The sequence below is a fragment of the Hordeum vulgare genome, chromosome 4H (assembly GCF_904849725.1).
Source record: "Hordeum vulgare subsp. vulgare chromosome 4H, MorexV3_pseudomolecules_assembly, whole genome shotgun sequence".
NCBI classification, from domain to species: Eukaryota; Viridiplantae; Streptophyta; class Magnoliopsida; order Poales; family Poaceae; genus Hordeum; species Hordeum vulgare.
This window is the reverse complement of record NC_058521.1, coordinates 609,959,497-609,981,421: the sequence shown is the minus strand read 5'-3', so window position 1 is coordinate 609,981,421 and position 21,925 is coordinate 609,959,497. Positions and strand designations below refer to the sequence as shown.

At 49.2% G+C, this 21,925-nt stretch overlaps 2 protein-coding genes and 2 pseudogenes across 2 annotated transcripts; all 4 read right to left on the bottom strand.

The window, feature by feature from the left end:
* Positions 1–687: 687 nt before the first annotated feature.
* LOC123447622 (germin-like protein 8-5) lies at positions 688–1,734 on the bottom strand. Its single transcript, XM_045124230.1, has 2 exons — positions 1,560–1,734; positions 688–1,423 (listed from the first exon to the last, which is right to left on the bottom strand). Exons 1-2 carry the CDS (start codon positions 1,678–1,680, stop codon positions 855–857), a joined length of 690 nt encoding a protein of 229 aa, XP_044980165.1. The 5' UTR covers positions 1,681–1,734; the 3' UTR covers positions 688–854.
* A 2,176-nt stretch (positions 1,735–3,910) lies between these two features.
* On the bottom strand, positions 3,911–4,493 carry LOC123447958 (annotated as a pseudogene).
* A 612-nt stretch (positions 4,494–5,105) lies between these two features.
* On the bottom strand, positions 5,106–6,181 carry LOC123450115 (germin-like protein 8-5). The gene is made up of 2 exons (XM_045127519.1): positions 5,978–6,181; positions 5,106–5,841 (listed from the first exon to the last, which is right to left on the bottom strand). The coding sequence occupies exons 1-2, from the start codon at positions 6,096–6,098 to the stop codon at positions 5,273–5,275; spliced, it is 690 nt and encodes a 229-aa protein (XP_044983454.1). The 5' UTR covers positions 6,099–6,181; the 3' UTR covers positions 5,106–5,272.
* A 9,631-nt stretch (positions 6,182–15,812) lies between these two features.
* LOC123450943 lies at positions 15,813–19,787 on the bottom strand (annotated as a pseudogene).
* Between the last annotated feature and the right edge of the window lie 2,138 nt (positions 19,788–21,925).

Genomic DNA, 21,925 nt, shown 5'->3' with positions numbered 1-21,925 from the left:
AACTAAGAGAGCAGTGTTATTTTGGCACTTTGGTTTTTTATAGTGGTATTTTGACACTTGCGGTTTTCATTAGTGGTATAGTGGCAATTTTCTCTAAATCATTCCACTAACGGGGCTAGACACTTCCTTTTGAGAGACAACTAATTCCGTGCGAAGGGAGTGGATACCATGCGTAGATGGCTCAACTCCATATTCCAGGACACCGGATTTCTTTAATTCTTCTCACACCCGGTAGAAATCTAATAATATTCATATCATGCAGAATTTGCATACTTATTATATATGCTACTAGAATTATAGATCCAGTGTCACACTATATTGCACTAGGTGTTCCGTCAAACTTACATTAAAGTGCCAGATAATCATCTATTGTTTTGGATCAATGAGAAAAGAACACAAAATTCATGCCAGACACACACCAACAATCTGCGTGACGTTGATCCAGGTGACTTTGGTTCATAAATTGTGTCGTCATAACAAATGGCAATCGTTGTACGTACCTCGCTAGTGCATACAAACACTATATATGTTCAGTTTCTCAAGGAATTCAACCATACAAGTAAACTTATATTAAATAACTAGATAATCGTTTATTGCTTTGGAGAAGGGGAAAATAACCCCGAATTTCATTTGTTATGCGAAATACGATACATCAAAACCAAAATAGCATACAACATCATATCAGAGTGATGAGAAAAAAAACATATTCTTGATTATTCATAGGACTGAAATACATTCAGGGCTTACAAACACACAATGGCATGATATATGCTCCATTTATTTTATAGACTAGGATGCATGTCTAGAAAGTCAACCAAGTCCTTGGTTTATGCACTCATATTCCGTGTAATCAATCAATTGTGGTTGCTCTCCCAGAACTGAGCCTGGAGATAGTCTATTGTATTCTTTTCAACCTGAAATGCCTTGGAAAGAACATCATCCGATATTGGTGGGTCTGACCCAAACACTGCATTGGCAATTGTGATAGCCCCTGGGTTCTGGCTACTGAGCGCGGCAATTGCAACGGCAGGCTGGTGGGGGTTCGGGTTGAATTGGAAGTGGATGAGCCCCACGGGAAAGACAAACACATCACCTTTGTTGAGCACCTTGGAAAGGAACTTGTTTCTGTTGGGGGCGGGCTGGTTGGATGTGACAAAGCCAACGTACAGTGTCCCCTCGAGCACCGTGAGGATCTCAGTGGCGCGAGGGTGCGTATGTGGCGGGTTCTGACCCAAGGGAGCATAGTCAATGCGCGCAATTGAGATGCCGAGGGTGTTGAGTCCAGCAATCTGCATGACGTTGATCAAGGTGACGTTGGATCCAACCTTGTTGGTCATCCTTGGCTTGTCGAGATTGGCTGCCTTGAAGAAGTCGTCTGCGTTAACTTCCATCGGGTTCTTGCAAACGAACCCATTGACACGCACTGGGTGCATAAAGGAGATGTAACATGTGAGATTAGAAGTTACAAAGTCATTCCAACTTGCATATAATTTTCAGAATCTAATAGCAACATATGTATCTGGCGATAACATGACATGAAACCATGGAGTACGTTGTACCTGGTGAATGCATGTCGGCGACACAAAAGTCCTGGAGTGGGTCAGGATCGGACGCAATGGCCTGCCATGAGACCAAGGCAAGAAGGGCAGCAAGGAGAAGGATGGAAGAGGAGGTTGCCATTTGAGTTAATTAGTTTCTTTGGCTCTTCTTTTCTCTTGTGTTCCTGTTTGTGTTTGTGGCGTGAGTGATGCTTTGAACATGCAGGGGTATATGTGTTTATATAGGCGTAGTGATCTGTGTACGAATATAGTAAGCAATAGAAATAGTCAGGTGGAACCGATCAACAGATTGAAACGATCTCTAGCTGTTGATTAAATTATTTTCCAAAAGCTTTACAAGTTCCCCTTTACACGTTTTTCCTTGAATGAAGCGATCCGGCGTATACAATAGGAAAAGGAATAAATCAACTCTATGTGATGTACTCCATCCGTTCTTAAATATAAGTCTTTGTAGAGATTTCACTAGTGGACTACATACAGATGTATATAAACATATTTTAGAGTATAGATTCAATCATTTTGTTTCGTATGTAGACCCTTAGTGAAATCGCTTAAAAGACTTATATTTAGGAACGGAGGGAGTACGACTCAGTAGTAACCAGGATTGTTTGTCCACAATGCATGCATGGCTAATTCCAGGAAAGTTCACCACCCATCACCATTATTAATGAAGGAAAATATTTGTAAACAAGAAACATCCGGCAGGATAAACAAATGAGTTCGACTAGTTCAGTTATCTTTTTGTGAATGGAATCGACTAGTTCAATTAGATATCTAAATATCCTGCGTTTCTACCTGGTCATAGTCTGAACTGGTGCACACGAAATCAGTCAAAGAGCAGTTGAGCAGTTGAGAAAAGCTGACATGCATAGACAAAGTCACCTACTAATGCGTGGGCTTCATGGGTTCATGACTTTTGAAGACATATGGACTCACTACTACGCTTATTCTTTCCAAAACTTGGTATATGATCCCTAAAATCAAGCATTTCAAACTATGCAATTATATAGTATTTGGCAACAGATTTGTCAAGAAATCCACCTGCTATTTGTAGCAGCCCCTGTTATCATCACGTCGATCAGATATTTACTTGGTCAAATCTTCTCGCAGTGGTTGAGTATTTGGAGGAAGAAGCAACGACATTACTGGACGAGCCTATCTAACCAAATGGAGAGCTATGAGCATGGAGCTGAGCAGGTACATTTCATATCTGCAAGAGTAGTTTGTTTCCTCTTGCTACAAGTTTAATCATGACCACCAACGGCTCGCCCCGTGCGCTCTGCTGCCGTCCGCATCGCCGGTGCCTGCCCCCGTTGACCGACCGCATCGCCGGTTTCCATCCCCGTCGTCCGTCCGCATCGCCGGTTTCCACCCCCGTCGGCCGTCCACATCGCTGGTTCCAGCCTCCTCTTGTCGTCCTCGTCGTCGTCTGCTACCATGGACGGGCCGTGCGTATACAAGGGTTGCAACCATCATCTAAAGCAGCTTCAAAAGTTGTGAAAAAAAGATTCAACCATAGACAGAAATAGTTTCAATCGGCTCTGCCCAGCAAGGAAAGCTGCAACCGTAATTGCATTTTGCTACTGCCGGCTAACTTTTTTGCTACATCCATCAAGGTGGACCTGCGACCTAGAGACGGCTGCGACGATTTTTTGCTGCAATCGTAGTTGCATTTTGTTAGTACCGGCAAACTTTTTTGCTACATTCATCAGGACGGTGTTGCGACCTTGCGACGACGACGATGATGATTTTGCTGCAACCATATTTGGATTACCACAATGCTTCACGGGAGGCGAGATGTTGGTTGTGAGTTGCTGCGAACCACGACGTCAGCGGCGAACGCGGTGAGCAGGCTGATAATGGGGACGACGACGACGAGAGCGCGGGGAGCCTGCGGGTAACGCCGCATGCGAGATGTAGGGAGGCAGGACCGGGGTGTTGGTTGAGATGCTAGAGGAGGACGAAGGAGTAGGGAAGATCCAACGACGCGAGAGCCTCCAATCATAGGGCTGCGCTGCGACCAGTCAAGTTTTCGGGCCGGTGCGCCAGCGCCGGTACTGCCCATAAATCTAAGAGCATCTCCAATAGATGGTCCAAAATTTGGCGGTCCAAAATCAAAGATGTAAAATTTGGACTGCCAAAAAGTACGTTTTGGAGCTTCGAAAAAAGCTCAACTCCAACAGATGGTCCAAATTGATGGTCGAAAAGAGCAACTCCAATAGATGGTCCAAAATGAAGATGTAAAATTTCTTAAAACGACAAACTACTAGTCCATTCAACATAGTTCAAACATCAAATTCAACATAGCTTCATACATGAAATTCAACTACTACTTCAAACTACTAGATAAACTACTCCTTATAGTCGGAGCTGCGGAACTGCTCCCAGAACTCCTCCTTCTCCGGGTCGTCGCACCCCTCCTTGTCGCCCTCCTCCTCCGAGAAGTCTGCCCAGTCCTCCTCGGAAGAGGACTCGATGGGGATCACCGTCGAGGGACCGGCCTCGCGCGTCCTCCTTCTTCTTCAGCTCCGCCTCACGCTTCCAGTAGTGCTCCAGCTCGGCCTCGACGTACTCCGGATGCTCCTGAGCAAACCTCGCCATCGCTTCCTCGTCGGTCTCGCCGGCATTCACGACAACCGACAGCTTCTTCGTCGCCTTCTTCTTCGTCGTGATCTCCTTCATCTTGATGCCTTGCGGCACAAGCATCTCCGCTTCCACCCGACTCTCGATCTCTGGAAAGTTGAGGTGCTCCCGAGGCCTCTCGGCACGCCACACCGCCACGTCGTAGGCATGCGCGGCCTCGTGGGCGGAGGGGTACGTGCCGATCCACCAACGCCTCCCAGCATCGGAGAACTCCACTCCCCAGTTACCGGAGGGCTTCTGCCTCATGCCGAAGAAGCCCGAGTTGCCCTTCGGCGTCTTCTTCAGCGCCATCGGAGAGCGGTGAGAGCGGTGGAGCGGCGGCGGCATGCGGCCGGAGCGGTGACGGACGGAGCCGGGCGGGGCGGAGCTGCGGGACGGTGGCGGACGGAGCCGGGCGGGGCGGAGCTGAGGGGCGGCGGACGGGACGGGGCGGACGAGGCGGCGACGGGTTGTGGAGGCGGCGGGGCGGCGTGGAAACAGTGGTGTGGGGCGGGGCGGGGCCGGATCTGATGCGGGCGGCGTCCGGCGGGGCGGCGGCGGGTTGTGGAGGCGGCGGGGCGGCGGCGGACGGGCGGAAGGTCGCGAGCGGGCGGGCGGGAAAGTAAACGAAGTGGCGGTTGGGCGTTCGCGGGCGGCGGCTGGTTTTGGACCAGATGCATCTCGTGATGTAAATTTGCACCGCGAGGTGTTGCATTTTACATCAAGGAGGCCGCGGTCTATTTTTTTTTACATATGGACTGTCTGTTGAAGCTGCGTTTTTTGCCTCAGACGGTCCAAAAGTTAGTACTAAATAACTAGATAATCATTTATTGCTTTGGAGAAGGGGAAAATAACCCCGAATTTCATTTGTTATGCGAAATACGATACATCAAAACCAAAATAGCATACAACATCATATCAGAGTGATGAGAAAAAAAACATATTCTTGATTATTCATAGGACTGAAATACATTCAGGGCTTACAAACACACAATGACATGATATATGCTCCATTTATTTTATAGATTAGGATGCATGTCTAGAAAGTCAACCAAGTCCTTGGTTTATGCACTCATATTCCGTGTAATCAATCAATTGTGGTTGTTCTCCCAGAACTGAGCCTGGAGATAGTCTATTGTATTCTTTTCAACCTGAAATGCCTTGGAAAGAACATCATCCGATATTGGTGGGTCTGACCCAAACACTGCATTGGCAATTGTGATAGCCCCTGGGTTCTGGCTACTGAGCGCGGCAATTGCAACGGCAGGCTGGTGGGGGTTCGGGTTGAATTGGAAGTGGATGAGCCCCACGGGAAAGACAAACACATCACCTTTGTTGAGCACCTTGGAAAGGAACTTGTTTCTGTTGGGGGCGGGCTGGTTGGATGTGACAAAGCCAACGTACAGTGTCCCCTCGAGCACCGTGAGGATCTCAGTGGCGCGAGGGTGCGTATGTGGTGGGTTTTGGCCCAAGGGAGCATAGTCGATGCGCGCAATTGAGATTCCGAGGGTGTTGAGTCCAGCAATCTGCATGACGTTGATCAAAGTGACGTTGGATCCAACCTTGTTGGTCACCCTAGGCTTGTCGAGGTTGGCTGCCTTGAAGAAGTCATCTGCATTAACTTCCATCGGGTTCTTGCAAACGAACCCATTGACACGCACTGGGTGCATAAAGGAGATGTAACATGTGAGATTAGAAGTTACAAAGTCATTCCAACTTGCATATAATTTTCAGAATCTAATAGCAACATATGTATCTGGCGATAACATGACATGAAACCATGGAGTACGTTGTACCTGGTGAATGCATGTCGGCGACACAAAAGTCCTGGAGTGGGTCAGGATCGGACGCAATGGCCTGCCATGAGACCAAGGCAAGAAGGGCAGCAAGGAGAAGGATGGAAGAGGAGGTTGTCATTTGTGTTTAGTTTCTTTGGCTCTTCTTTTCTTTTGTGTTCCTGTTTGTGTTTGTGGACTGAGTGATGCTTTGAACATGCAGGGGTGCATGTGTTTATATAGGCGTAGTGAGCTGTGTGCCAACTCGTGAGCAATACAAATAGTTAGGTGAAACCGACCAACAGATTGAAAGGGTCTCTGGCTCTTGATTAAATTATTTTTCACAAGCTTGACAAGTTCCCCTTTACACGTTTTTCCTTCAAGAAACGATCCAGCGTATACAATAGAAAAAGGATGAAGCAACTCTACGTGATGTACGACTCAGTAGTAACTAGGATTGTTTGTCCATAAAATGCATGCATGGCTAATTCCAGGAAAGTTCACCATCCATAACCATTACTCCCTCCGTTCTTAAATATAAGTCTTTGTAGACATTTCAATAGAAGACTACATACGAAGAAAAATGAATGAACATACATTCTAAAATATGTTTACATACATCTGTATATAGTTTAGATATCTTTTTGCAAATGAAATCGACTAGTTCAATTAGATATCTAAATATCCTGCGTTTCTACCATGCTATCATACACCTGGTCATAGTCTGAACCGGTGCACCCGAAATCAGTCAAAGAGCAGTTGAGAAAAGCCAAGTCATGTACTCTAAAGCAATCAATCGTTTTCTACCTCGAGGCTGACATGCATAGACAAAGTCACCTACTAATGCGTGGGCTTCAAGGGTTCATGACTTTTAAAGACATATAGAGCCACTACTATGCCTATTCTTTCCAAAAGTTGGTATATGATCCGTAAAATCAAGCTTTTCAAACTATGCAATTATATAGTATTTGGCAACAGATTTGTCAAGAAATCCACCTGCTATTTGTAGCAGCCCCTGTTATCATCACGTCGATCAGATATTTACTTGGTCAAATTTACTCGCAGTGGTTGAGTATTTGGAGGAAGAAGCAACGACATTACTCGACGAGCCTATCTAACTAAATGGAGAGCAATGACCATGGAGCTGACCAGGTACATTTCATATCTGCAAGAGTAGTTTGTTTCCTCTTGCTACGAGTTTAATCATGACCACTTTGGTGCATATATGAATCTAGGAAAACGTTTCTGGCCGGAGCGCCGGCCAAATCGTTTTTTGCAGGTCGTGTGCGACCCTTGTGATCTCCTCTGATCCGGCGCCCGATTTCTCTCGCGTGGTAGGGCGCATGGCCGAGGGGGTCCACCAACGTCTCGCCCGTGCGCTGCTGTCACCCGCATCATCGGTGCGTGCCCCATCGACCGCCCGCATCGCCGGTTCCCACTCCCGCAGGCCGCCCTCATCGCCGGTTCCAGCCTTCGCTTGTCGCCCTCGTCGCATGTTGCCATGACCAGACCACGCGTATACAAGTGTTGCAACCGTCATCTAAAACAACTTCAATTATTGTTTAAAAAAGCTTCAACCATAGACAGAAAAAGCTTCAACCGGCTCTGCCCAACAAGGAAAGTCGCAACCGTAGTTGCATTTTGCTACTACCGGCTAACTTTTTTGCTACATCCATCAAGGTGCACCTGCGACACAGCGACCGTTGCGATGATATTTTGCTGCAACTGTAGTTGCATTTTGCTACTTCTGGAGAACTTATTTGCTACATCCAACAAGGCGATGTTGCGACCTTGCGATGACGACGGCGATGATTTTGCTGCAACCATTGCTGGATTTTGCTACATCCATTAATGGACTCCCACAATGCTTCACGGGAGGCGAGATGTGACTGTGACTTGGATTAGAGGATGCACATCACGCCAGCCCACCATTGCAGGGCTAGGCCGAGGATACCCTGTCAACAGAATGGGTCATGCAGGCCCTCGTCCATACTCAAGATGAAATCCTTCGAAGATTTGGTGTACACTTTAAGGCACATATGAATGATTAGCATGTTATCCCTACTTGTAGCCGACATATTTGTAACCCTAGATACCCAGTGTCTATATAAGCCGATGGGTTTAATCTGTAGAGGCAAGGTTTATAGACTAGAGTTCATTCATACGATCTTGAGGTAGATCATCAGTACTTTGTATCCTACTGAATATAGATACCCAGTATCTATATAAGCTGATGGGTTTAGTCTATAGATGCACGTTTTGTCCGGCCAACTCGCCGATGGTAGATTCTGCGTTGGAGATGTCATCGATGACCCAAGGCCGTGTGATGGCGGGGGCGCCCGACAACCGGAGCACGTTATCGAGGTGTCATTAGTCTCAAGCAACTCGCTTCCCAGATGACGATGGAAAGGCCCACCCTTGTTATGCCGAGTCGACCCCCGGCGATGTGCGTCGACGATTGATGGCGACGAAGGCGCCGGAACCTCCAAATCTACGTCGCCGCGAAGAGGCGCATCCACCATCCCAAAGGGACATGTCGAGGAGAGGAGAATGAGTTTAACAGAGTGCAATAGATTTGGAGTGTTAGTATTAAGAAGATATGAGTTTGATTATTTAATAGAAGGGGAGACCAGTCGTCAAAGGAGTGTGGACCGAATTGTTCTAGAAACTAGTGGCGTGGCATCGTGTTCACACGCATGTAACTTTCCTCACGTGTCGCGTGTTGTGCATACAACGCCGCTAATATATCTATACTTATATACACATATATATGATATATCTTTGAATTTGATTATTACCGGCCTAATTAAGATGCCAAATGTTATCATCCATGCAAGGGAACATCTAACTTTATATCTAGCATCTAGAAAAAAAGGGAACTCCGTATCTATGAGTTTGAAGAACTGAACCATCTGACTTTGTTTTGGAGTTGATCTGGTTGGAACAAACTAATGCATCGGCTATCCAAGTAATCCACATCGGAAACTCAATGCAACACTATCAAAATTAAACCAAAGTGTGCATATATAAGCGTCTGCAAATGTTACGGTGTTCAATTGTTTTAACCAAAGTGCATAGAGGTCAATGTACCACAAAATTTTTGTCTAAAAGGACCCCCTCTTGAACGTGAATGCCAGAAAAGACCACCTGCGAATGCTAAAGAGCGAAAGGACCAGCTCCCCGGGTGGCGGCAGGCGCGCCAGGCGGCACGTGGCACCTGCCGCCACCGCCCGAGGCGGCTGTGGGTCCTGCCGCCACCGCCCGAGGCGGCTGGGGCCTGCCGCCACCAGCCGAGGCGGCCGGCTGCGGACCCCGTTCCCTCCACGCCGGTCCGTAACGGACAGTGACTGGGTGGGCCCTGCCGCCACCACCCCCGGCGGCCGACCGAATCTCCGCGCTGCTCGTGACACGGACGTTGATTTCGCTGACTACGAGGCTGCTGTCTGGGCAAACGGCGCTAACTTTCCGCTCAAAATTTTCCTGCTCTAACTTGCATGCGGTATTGGATGTAGTTCCTCCGTTCCAAAATATAAGACCTTTTAGGTATTTCACTAGGAGACTACATACGGAGCAAAATGAGTGAATCTATACTCTAAAGATGTCTATGTACATCCGTATGTACTTTATTGCACAATCTCTAAAATGCCTTATATTTAGGAACGGATGGAGTTTTTTTTACGGAGGGAGATTTGCTAAATATAAGTCTTTTAAGAGTTTGTACTACAAGACTACATATGGATGTATATGGACTTATTTTAGAATGTAGACTCTGTCATTTTGCTTTTTATGTAGTCATCTAGTAACATATCTAAAAAGACTTATATTTAGGAACGGAGGGAGTACACTTGTAAAAATAATACACACCTTTGTAAAGTATTGCATTTGTAAAAATAGAACGGCATTCCAAGCAGGGCCTAAAGGCTGATTGCACTAACTGAGTCTGTCTGCTGTATTTCTTCCCGCCACATGCACGCGATAACGACGGACGAGCAGTGCAATTTTTTCCCGTCTAAGTTTCCCGCGTTATTTTCCCGCCTAAGTTTTCCGCTGAAGTTTCTCGTTTTCGCGCTGTTTTTTCCCGCGTAGACATCCGGCAGAGCCTATAAAAGGAGGCAGGGACTGAAACTCTCTTCACCATCAGCCAGACTTCAAAGCACCTGCACCTCCATAGCACCTGCACCTCCATAGTCAGTATGAGTTTGCCTTGTTCGGATCAGAGCATTAGGCCTAGGAAAATGCAGAGTGCAAGCTTGCCTCGGGGGGTGGAAGCAGTTCGATGTTGGTGCGGAGATGTCTGCAAGGTGAAGGAGGTGACGGATTTTTCAGATTGGTTGGGCATGAAGTTTTTCATGTGCGCCAATTATGAATCTGATCCACCCGAATCTATTTCTGCGTACGTTAGGCCTCCGGTATGCTCAAGTCATTCAGATTATTGTTATTTGATATTATTGTTTACTTGAATCTGATCCATCCTTTAGTCTCCTCCTCCTCTGTGCATGTACTATCGTTGGATTGACAAGAAATGTCGGACTGGGCGGTGACCGAGATTCGTGAAAGAGGTCGCCGTGCATGGGCTAGCTTGGACTTGGAAGAGCGTCGTGAGAAGGCTGAAGCAGAGGAGAAAGCAGAGCAGAAGAAAGAGTGGGAAGATTACTGTGTGGAGCAGAGGGCTTTTCTTGATGAGATGAAAAGGAAAAATCAAGAAGAGAAACTTCGGCTGGAGGAGGTTTACAGACAGCGGGAACAGGCCCGTGAAGCTGAGAGGCAGAGAAAGAGAGAAAGGGCTCGTGCCGCCAAGGCAGCAGAAGAAGCTGGTGATGGAAAAGGAAAATATCCACGTTGGACTCAGTAGATTTATTTTATTGTATGTTAATTTGTGTTAGTTGTATCTTAATTTCTGCAAGTTGTATCTTAATTTCGGTAAATTGTATCTTATTTTCAGCAATGTGTATCTTAATTTCTGCAATGGGTATCTTAATTTCAGCTACGTGTATGTTCATTTTATCCCGCCATTTATTTCCCGCCTCGCCTTTCCGCCATTTTTTTCCCGCGTATAGCTTTGCGGCCATTTTGTTCCCGCCTCGCTTTCCCTCCTCGTTTTCCCGCCATTAGTTATTCGTCTCGCTCTGCTGCACCTATAAAACCCCCTCCAGACCAAGGTGGGTAAGGAGTGTGCTGAAAATGTCTCATTATCCTTTCGATCGTAGTTTTCACAGTGGTATGTCCGAGTGTCTTCTGCGCTTAGCTAGCAATTTCAAGATAGATAATAGAATAGTTTCATGGGACGAACTCATCAGTAGTGACACACTACTGAATGAGGTTGCCCACGCATTAGCTAGGAAGGGGTGGCCTGGAAGGACATATGAGGAGATTTGAAAAGAACTTCTGCGGTTGAATGAAAGATGAAAGAAGAAAGGCCAACACATACGCGGTGGAGGTGGAGTAAAACATCCCTTTTTATGGATTGACGATAGTGAGGACGAAGACGATATCTTCATGCCGAGTACCAAGAGCGCATCATCGACGAAGGCCAAGTGCGCATCATCGACGAAGGCCAAGAGTAGCGCTTTGTCAAAGGGCGAGAGCTCTGCATCGTCGAAGGATGACGACGACTTTATGTAGTTTTTTATGAACTCTACATCTTAATGTATCTTATTTTATGAATCTTATTTTATGTATCTTATTTTATGGAAGCAACTTTAAATATATCGAGAACTTTTATTTCATGAAACTACATAGATGTCTTGTACGTACATCTGAAAGTTTGAAACTGACATAGAGAGATGCAATAGTTCGCACACATACATAGACGAATCACCCTATGCGACGACGACCAGCTGGCCTTGCCCGACGACCGGAGGGTGACAATCGTTCAGGGGGTCTGTGTTCACGAAGACCACGACCGTACTGTCCCTCGTGTTCGTGTGTCTGCGACTCATGCATAGGTGGTGGAGTCTGAAATCCATATTGAGATGATGATTCTAAATTGTAGGTGAATGGCTGTGACTAAGAATTGATATAAGATGGACCAATAACGTCCTGCCCGAAAAAATCATTTATCATTCGTGGGAACGTGCATTGAGTATCATGGTTTTCTGTGAGTATTTCTTTCTGTACGCCACGCTGGGTATGTTCATCTCCCCATGATGGATCATCGGTAATATATGAACATAGTCGACCTATTATCACATGAACACAAATATGAACAGAGTCTCATACCTTGATCTTCAACTTAGTAGTTCATATCGCATGACAAAATAGTTCCACAAAAGTGATAATACACTCCCTAAGACAAAAGATAAACACATACTTAGAAACTAATCGAACAAAATATAACATCATGCATGCAAACACGACCAACAGAAATGTAAAGCTCTTACCTTGATCTAACTTTTTTTCAACTACAACGCCTTCAAAATAGTTCCACGAAAGTGGTAATACACTCCCTAAGACAGAAGAAAGAACATACTTAGAAACTAATCAAACAAAATAAAACATCATGCATGCAAACAAGACCAAAAGAAATGGAAAGCTCTTACCTTGATCTATCTTTTCTTCAACTGCAACGTCTTCAAAATCTAACTTTAAACCATCCAAAATCGCAACTTAAACCTTCATATGGACTAGTTCTCGAGAAGAGAGTGAGAAAGAGAAAGAGAAGAGGGTGACAAAGAAGGCAACGGCAGGAGAAGAGAGTGAGAGAGGAGGCAGTGACACAGTTCGTTTATAAAGAAAAGTTTCACACTGTTTCGTCGGTGAAGAGCGGGAAAAATGTGCTACTGTTTCGTCGGCGGAGACTGTCTCAGCGTAGGAATCAACGAGCCTCGAAATCAGCGCAGTCAGTGGAATTCAGCGCAGTCAGTGCCAATCAGCGCGGCAACAGTACGCGCCGCTTCGTCCCGAGGCGGCATGTCCCACCTGGCCGCCATATGCCGAGGCGGCAGGGCCCTCCTCTCATTCCCGTTACGTTGCCGCGACGCGGGAACGGAATCTCGCATGCGCCGCCTGCGCTCGTGGCGGCAGGCCCCAGCCGCCTCGGGCGGTGGCGGCAAGTGCCACGTGCCGCCTGGTGCACCTGCCGCCACGGAGGGGTGGAGGTCCTTTCCTTTTTTGCGTTCGAGCTGGTCTTTTCTGGCAATCACGTTCGACAGGGGTCCTTTTGGACAAATATTCGAAAATGACAAGTTTCATGAATTTTTGACTTCACTACCATTTTTATTTTTTTGAAATTACTCCGTAAAAAGAATGTACTGTCATCTACCTTTTTGTCAACATCGGTGATACCTATTCTGGTAATGGTCGCGCTGCTTTTATTTCTAGGGCCATTGATATTTGGCTCTTTCACCGCATTAGAAATCACTTTTGTGATTTTTTTTTCCCCAAAATCCCCAATGTACGGAGCTCTTACAATTTTGGGGACACATATGGCACTCTGCGGCTGCTGCCCCACTCTTCAGCCCCATCGAGGGCTGCGCGCCCCACCCCGACGGTGTGGTGATGGCGTGCCGCCCCTCTTGCGCTCGCTGGTGTATAGTTCTATCGTGGCGTCGAACACCACCATTGGATGTCGTCCCGATGCTGACAAGACCCGGATCTGACCAGACGACGAGCACCTTAACTACCAGGCGCCATATGCTTGGATCTGGTCGTTTCAGCAGTACCAAAAAAATCAGTAGTTTTCTCTCACTCACTTTCAGACTCTAAATGCTCATATTCTTTACAACAAGTAGTATCTACAGGTTTCGCGTATTCTTATGTTTATGTTTACCCATATAAAGTTTGCCTAGTTAATCAACAGTTTGTAATGTTGAAATTAAATCAGAAGATCCTTTATCATCATTAGATTTGGCATCAAGTTTTCATTAACATCTAACACAATATTATCTTCAATATTTTATCAAAAAGGGTTTCCCCGCTTTGTATACAAAGCAACCAACACCGTACATGGATCATTGCTGGGCTGAACAGCACATCAAGCCCAAAAAATAAAAAATAAACAAATGCCAACATCGTTAACTCACAAAGAGCGGAAGATTCGCCACTACTGCGCCTTCCGGAGACAAATCCCCACAGTCCGAGGCTCCGATCCGCCAGCACGGTTGCGCCACTATCCATGCAGTCTCACTGCGAACACCAACCCGAGTCCAAAGAGACCGGAGAGCTGCGCCAAACGATGAAGCAGCAACACCGAATCCGAGCGGGAGGAGATCCACCGCCACCGCCGACGTGCGGGAGGCCCGCGCCTCCGGCACCGCCGCGGTCACCAACCGGACATGGCAGCAGGGCATACCAGGCAACCCCTGGCCTAGCCGGGCCCGAATCAGGCCCGCTAAGCCCTGTCGGACATGCTGCAGTGGGCTGGGAACGGCGCCGTCAGCACCCAACCGCCCGTCGCTGCTCCCCCGTCTCCCGGAAGCTCCGCCGCAGACCCGCTCCGCCGTTGGCCAGCCCAGGCCCAGATGGGCCCCACAGGGCCTAGATCTGGGCTGGGCGGCCGCCGCTAGATCTCGCCGCAGTGTCACCCTGCCGCCAACAACGCCGTCGCCGCCGAGCCGTCCACCCACGCCACGTCGGGGAGCCCCGTCGCCACCTGGAACGCCGCCGCCTAGGAGCACCCCCTCTTGCAGCTCCGCCCCGCGTCGGAGAGCCATCGGGAGGGGAGGGGCCGTGGGCCGCCGCCATCAGCGAACCCGGGGCCAGACCGGCCGCGGGTGCTAGCGACGATGGCAGAGAGGGGAGGAAGAGAGCGGGGCTGGAGGAAGGAGGAGGTTGGCCGCGGCCGGTCGCCCGCCGGGGCGACGCGGTCGCGGGAGCGGCGCCAATGATATTTTAAACTTTGAGTGTGTGCAGTCCTCCCTCCGGGCAAGACGGATGCAGCAACGCTGGACGTTGCTGTTGCAATAGCTATTTTACCCTTTACCGTTGGATGTAAAGTGTACGGGCTAGATTACCGTTATCATGTATTCCATCCGTCCCAAAATAAGTGACTCAATTTTATACTAAAGTTAGTATAAAATTAAGTTATTTTTGAATCACTTATTTCATGATGGAGGGAGTATCACTTTTGTGTGGTTGCATCTTTTCTCAAGTCCCCACCAGTTCTTTGAGAGGCGGTGCTCTCCTCTGTCATGTCCCCTCCTATTCTCCTGTTGGGCACATGCCCCTGTTCCAAACTCCCTGAGTTAGGGCTAGACTAAAAGGGGTCTCCTCTCTTCGTGCTGATGACGGCATGGCCGCAAGTTCTAGTCGAGAAGAAGGAATGGCCATGAGATCTGCATCGGCATCCTTCAGGACTTCTCATAAGTGGTTTAAGAGGACTTATGTCCAGTATCATTGAGATACGCATACATAGGTGACATGCGATTTGGTTTCACCTTGTTATTCAATACCAAAACAGTCTTTCTAAGTCTGAGTCGACCGAGTCTTTGTTAAGTCTCAGTCGATGATATATCCGTAAGATCTTACATTAAGATCCGTGCATTTTTTATTTTTTATTATTTTTTCTGTTTTGTATGTAATGTCATTTGACTCTGAGACTTTATTAAATCTCAGTCGACTGAGACCTGAGCATACCCGTACCAAAAATAGGACCCTCTGTTCGTGATTATGCCCTGTCCATTAGGATCTAGGTTTCCATAACTTTTTTTTCCTGCTACTACCTGCATTTCTGTTATTTTCATTTGGTATAGTTGATGGAGCTTCATAGTTTTATTGAGAAAATGTGCTTGATCTAGCAACCTCCGAGGACTTGTAATTGACATTAGGTTGTAATTCATGAATTGTCCAGGCATATGCAGATGATTAGTTATTTATTTAGATGTGTCTCTTTCTATTGAGACTCGAAAGTATAAGGCTGTGGGGTAAAATGTTTAGCTATAGATTCGGACAACAAACTGCAGGTAGGAGTGGGCATAAGTGGGACTAACTAAGTCCATCCCACTTAATCATCTTAGTGAGACTCCATTGGATAACAGTAAAATTAGGTGGGTTGTCCTATTTAACCCGTCGGAAACCCACTACACCAGTGCAAACATGCTGTTGCTGACCATGCACATACATACTATGCCCGTCCCAAACCCATCAGCAGGCAACAACTACGAGTCTGGTATGATCTTATTTCCTCTACGAAGGCAGGCGTCGAGCCTCTCTGCACTGTGGTTGTGCCCGTGGCTGTGCGGCGACAGGGCTCGCCTCGTCTAGAGCGTGAGGACGCTTTCAAGTACGTCAGTGGCTGCTTTGCCACGGTCCGGCGCCCTGCCCACGGCTACAACATTCCGACTGGTGCTCTGGCTGAGATGATCCATCGACGCCGGTTCAGGAGGCGTCGCGTATCATCAGCAGGGAGCCTCACACGGGGGCCCAAATGTCAATGCCAGGGAATTGCTCGCCGTCGTCGGCAGTGGCTCAACTTGGCTGTTTACATCGGAGAGTGAGGTCGGTTTGCGCAGTGTTGTGTCGTGTCTTCATGGAACATGGTGTCGCCAAGGAAGACGACGACCTTGCCGCCGTCAATGACAGGATCTCAACTTTACCTTGCCCGATGAACACTTGCGCTACGCCATGAACTCCTCCTTGACCACCTCGAGCGCAGCCACTTGCTGAACTTCAGCTCCGTCCCATCCGCTCACCCAAGATGGCGAGCTCCCTCCTCGACAAAGGTTGTTATACATCTGTTTAGTGGAATCCCACTTATTTAATTTCCAACTAATCTACTTAAGTTTTAATGGATTGTTAGTTATCGCCCAGTCCCACCTGCAGCCTGAAGAACCATCATATGGAGGTAGCAATAACAGAATATAAGCTTACACTTAATGTTTTAAATAGCGGGCTACGGCAAATAGCGACGAGCCTCCGCTATAGCGGGCTATAGCGGCGTATTTGTACATGATACCATTTAACGGCACCCTGCTGAAAAGGCTATAGCCAGGCTATAGCGGGGCTATTTAAAACTATGCTTACACTGCGGGAATCTCATCATAGAAGCATGCATCATCTACTCCCTCCGTTTCTAAATATAAGTCTTTTTAAAAGTTGCACTAGAAGACTACATACAGATGTATATAGACACATTTTAAAGTATAGTTTTATTCATTTGCTTTGTATGTAGTCTATTAATAAAAACTCTAAATGACTTATATTTAGGAACTGAGGGAGTAGCATTAATGCATGCGGAGCAAATACCTTATGTGGTGAGAATAGGGGGCATGAATTTGGATTTGGTTCCGAGCACCGGAGCCTCGGCTGTGTCGGGGAAGCACTTGGACCCAGGCAGTTCCGTGACGGTGCCGTCCTTGGCCACCGCAACTGGGTAGGTGAGAAGGTGTCCAGGGAGGTCGTCCTTCAGCTCATCGCTCGCATAGAGATCCCAGTACTTGTCAGCCATCTTGTTCACCCTCTGGACGCACCCCAGGTTCCCCGGGTTGAGGAAATCGTCGTGCAGCATGCCCAGGTGCTCGTACCACAACGACATCCGAAAGCCATGGACCTGCCCTCTGGCAACCTGGCCTTTGTTGGCGTTGAGGTGGTGAGGCTGGAATGCGCCCATGGCGATCTCCGAGTCCCTGCCCCCGTCCATCGACCGCTGGTTGATGTTGGCAGAGCCGACCATGATGTACTCGTCGTCCACTGGAAATCAAACAGAATACAGTAACATGTTAGGCAATTTTTTACTTGGAAGTGCCTATATATAGATGTGCAAGAATTTTCTGCAACATGCATGGTGGAGCTAGTGGGCATATATATATATATATATATATATATATATATATACCTAGGCTACGTACCTATCATCATCTTAGAGTGCACATAGATCATGAACCGCCGAGCGTTCTGCGCCATTTCATAGGGAGACCCAGCCCAGGCAATGGACGATCAGCGGGTTCATACTCTCCGCTCCTCTTCACCTCCCTGTTCCCTAAGCAAAAGAAGGCGAGGTAATCCTTGGGGTTTGCATCAATCGTCCCCTTGGCCTCCAGCCCGATGGCGATGTCATAGTACATCATGTCCATGGTCCTTCTCTGCCAATCTAGTATTGCCTGCATAGATCCATGTTCAGGAACACCTTCCGGCCACATGGGCACCACGACATAGACCACGAAGCGTTCACCGGCCTCAATCTTGCTCACGATCTTGAGCGAAAGCTCTCTGGGAATCAGATGCAGCGCCTCGATTTCTTCCGGCCTTATGCCGTCGGCTTTCCACGCGAATGAACTGCCTAGGAAGTACTGGTTCTCGATGTAGATGAAGTGCTTCGCGCGGCGTATCGCGTGGATGTAGGCGTCCTGGATGCTCCTGTCAATGGTGTTGTTCTTGCCGCTGACGATGCCTGATCGAGCGGCTTCCTCGGGTGCGCTAGGAAAGCCGAAGCTCGCACCGCCGTCGATGGACCGGAACACCTGCACCTTCCACGCCTCCTGGTCGTCGGGGAACGTCACGGCCGATGGCGGCATGATCAAGTTCTCCAACGCTACCAGATCGACGAGGAGATCATGGTCACCGCGTTGCTTCCTCCATCGCTGCTCGAAGTTGTAGAGAATGTCCCACGCGGCCGGACCTTCGATCTTGGCATGGATGTCGTGCCATGGCTGCCTCGGCCCGCCCTTGTCGACGGACGCGTCGGCGATGCTGCCTTGGTGGAAGTCCTTGTGGTGCGCCGTGTCCAGCGTCCTGAACAGGGAGTGGAACTGCGTGTCGTAGCGCCCGTCGCAGAGGTCGAGGCCGCTGACGAAGCTGACTATGCGGCGGCGGCTGGAGCTGCCCCTCACCGGCATGTCGTGGTCGACCGCGATGATCTTCTGGTGGTGGCTGATCGTGTAGGCGGTCTCCAAGCCCATGACGGCGCTTCTGCCGGCGTCGGGGTTCCGCGGGCAGAGGACGCACTGCACGTCGCTGCCGCGGAAGTAGTTCGCCGTCTCGGCGTCGTGCGTGTCCATGTACCCCCACGTCATGCCGAGGGACTCGACGGAGGTGCGGTCGTCCCAGACCAGCATGAGCACGCGCACGCCCTCGCTGGCCTTGCGCTTGAGGAGCTCGCCGAGGGTGGCGTCGCCGCCGGGGCGAGGCCGGTCGCCGTCCCGTATCAGCGTGATCTCGGTGTACACCGACCAGACGGTGATGTACACCAGGTGGCGCGCGTCGGTGATGGCGTCGAACACGTCCTCCCAGCACCGTCCCTGCTTGTAGCTCCGGCCGCCGGAGAGCGGGATCCCGGGCGCGAACGCGTCCGGGGTGTGCGCGTCCTGGTACAGGGTCACCCTGCACCCCGGCCGCCGGGAGAAAAACGTGTAGGGCACCCCGGGATTCCCCGCGCTGCCGACGCCGGCGCCCCACTCACGACGGCTTGAGGTGACGCCGCAGAACCTGAGCCGCACCTGAATCGTGGGCCCGTGGGCGAGCTTCTGCTTGGTCGCGTCGAGGATGTCATTACCGTCGGCGTCGAGCAGCTCCCGGACAGGGAGATAAGCGCGGCCGATGAGGGTGGCGCCGATGGGCTGCGCGGCCTTGACGGTGAAGACGACGTCGGCGGCGAAGTGCGCGCAGTAGATGTGGAAGTCCTCGTACCAGCGCGGGTTCACCGGGTCGCCGGCGAGGACCCGCGTGCGGCCCACGCGCGCCCTGCCGATGTCGATGGTCGCGTACAGCCGCGTCGAACCCTTGCCCCGCCCGATGGTCTCCTCGAACCCTTCCACCAACTGCAATCAGACGACAAGGTTCTTATCTACAAATTTCACGAAACATCAGATCTCCTTTCCATCTTTTCTTTCGTTCCTCTCAGGTCCACCAATGGGGCCATGCGCGTGCTGAAAGCGCGCTCACCCCCTGTCCACGCCATCGGCCATAGTTCGCCGGCAAGGCCGCCCTTCGTTGTTGTCCTTCCTTCCTCCTCTTTTCTTCTCCACCCTTTCCTAACCAGACCGAGCCAGCCGTCCACCGCGACACACTCACACGCCTAGTATTAGGATTACTAGTCTAGTCATGTTGCAGAAGTTAATTATGTTGTTTCTTTAGGATTAAGAAAAAGAGCCAAACCGAGTCCTAGTAGTATTAGGATTCCTAGTCGTAGTCTATTTCTATAGTCCCTTGTGGACGTGTATAAAAGACACCCTAAAGGTGTTGATTATAACACCAGAAAAACGAAAAGCAATACAAAGCAAAGGCACGACACGAGCCTTTAGCTATACGCACCACCAAAATCAGTTTCCGTTCCTCTCGTACTCCTAGTTACGCGGCCGTCGTCAAGAGAGTTAAGGGTTCCGCCGAGTTTAATCCGATACACAGCAAGCTAGCTCAGGTTGCTTATACGTACGCGAGTGCTATTGCTAATCCATCCAGCAGCTTGTCTGCTTGGTTGCTATATAGCTAGCTTGCACGTACGTGTAAGGGAGCTTTGATCTAGCGATCCAAAGCCAATAATTGGTATCTAGAGCCTCGACGATCTACGATGACGGACAGCGATGCTGAGTCGGTCAAGTCCGGCAAGGACGGTGCCAAGGCGAACAAGAACGGTGACAAGGTGAAGAAGGGCGGCAAGTCAGCAACCAGTGGTGGAGGAACGGGCGGCGCCAACGTCCAGGCGCATCGCAACATCCCCATCCAGTACCCGATGCTCACCGACGCCAACTATGGCGTGTGGGTGGTGAAGATGAAGATTATTCTCCGAACCCTTCGAGTGTGGCAGGCAATCACGGACGACGACGTCGATGACGAGTCCGAGGAAGGTGCCATGGCCGCCATAGCCCAGTCTGTGTCGGATTCCGTGATGATGACATTGGCGGAGTTCGAGACGGCAAGAGAGGCGTGGAACGCACTCAAGGAGATGAGGATCGGAGAAGATCGCGTCACCAAGGCTCGGGCACAAGTGCTGAAGCGCCAATTTCACAAGTTGCAGATGGAGGAAACTGAATCGGTGAACGACTACGCCATGCGTCTTACTACTCTGGTGGGAGAGATCCGCGCACTTGGTTCAAAGCTCGAGGAAACCGAGATCATGGAGACGTTTTTCAGTTCAGTGACTGATAAATTTACGTACATCATCGGCACGCTCGAGCAGCTTTACGACATCGACGACATGACCATAACGGAGGCGATCGGACGCTTGCGGACATGGGAAGAAAATGCTCGTGGCTGTCGGAAAGGCAAAGGAGGAGGTAGTGACCAACTCATGTACTCGCGCGCAGATTGGGAGGCCCCAAGTAGCAAAGGAAGGCGTGATGGTGGCGAAGGCTTAAGCAACGTGAAGCGCGACGGACAAACCGGAAAAGGCAAAGGAAAAGGCAAGCCACATGATCGTGGTAAGGCGGACCAATCTAAAGGGCGGAAGCCACGGAGCTTGGATTTATCCGATGTTAAGTGCTATAACTGCAACGAGATGGGTCACTTTGCAAAGGATTGTCCGAAGCCTAACAAGCGGGAGATCAAGGCAAATTTGGCAAAGCAGGAAGACGAAGGTCCAGGTCTTCTGATGACCAAAGTATGTGATCTGGCTGAAACGGTGGTTGTGAAACCAACCCGGAAGGTGCTACTTCATGAGAAGAATGTGACACCTAAGTTATCCGGGGATCACAATGTGTCGTGGTATCTCGACACGGGTGCGAGTAACCACATGACGGGATGCAAGGAGAAATTTCTCGAGCTGGAATATGATGTTCAAGGCTCGGTCAAGTTCGGTGATGGTTCAGCTGTGGAGATTTGCGGGCAAGGATCTGTCCTCTTCGAGGGTCTCACAGGCGAACATCGCATACTCACCGGAGTGTACTACATCCCACGGCTTCGCAACAACATTATCTCTATTGGGAAGCTTGACGAGAATGGATGCAAGGTGAATATCGAGAACGGAGTGATGACGATCTTCGACAACCTCCGAAACGTGCTAGCTCGTGTTAATCGCACACGGAATAGGCTCTATATCCTCAACCTTGATCAATCTCAACCGGAGTGTTGGCTCGCCAAGAGTGATGATGATTCGTGGTT

Excerpts from the sequence above, each read along its gene's own strand:
- LOC123447622 (XM_045124230.1), bottom strand. The coding sequence starts at position 1,680 with ATGGCAACCTCCTCTTCCATCCTTCTCCTTGCTGCCCTTCTTGCCTTG. Across the intron at positions 1,424-1,559 it reads CGCCGACATGCATTCACCAG|TGCGTGTCAATGGGTTCGTT; the intron begins GTACAACGTACT and ends TTATGCACCCAG.
- LOC123450115 (XM_045127519.1), bottom strand. The coding sequence starts at position 6,098 with ATGACAACCTCCTCTTCCATCCTTCTCCTTGCTGCCCTTCTTGCCTTG. Across the intron at positions 5,842-5,977 it reads CGCCGACATGCATTCACCAG|TGCGTGTCAATGGGTTCGTT; the intron begins GTACAACGTACT and ends TTATGCACCCAG.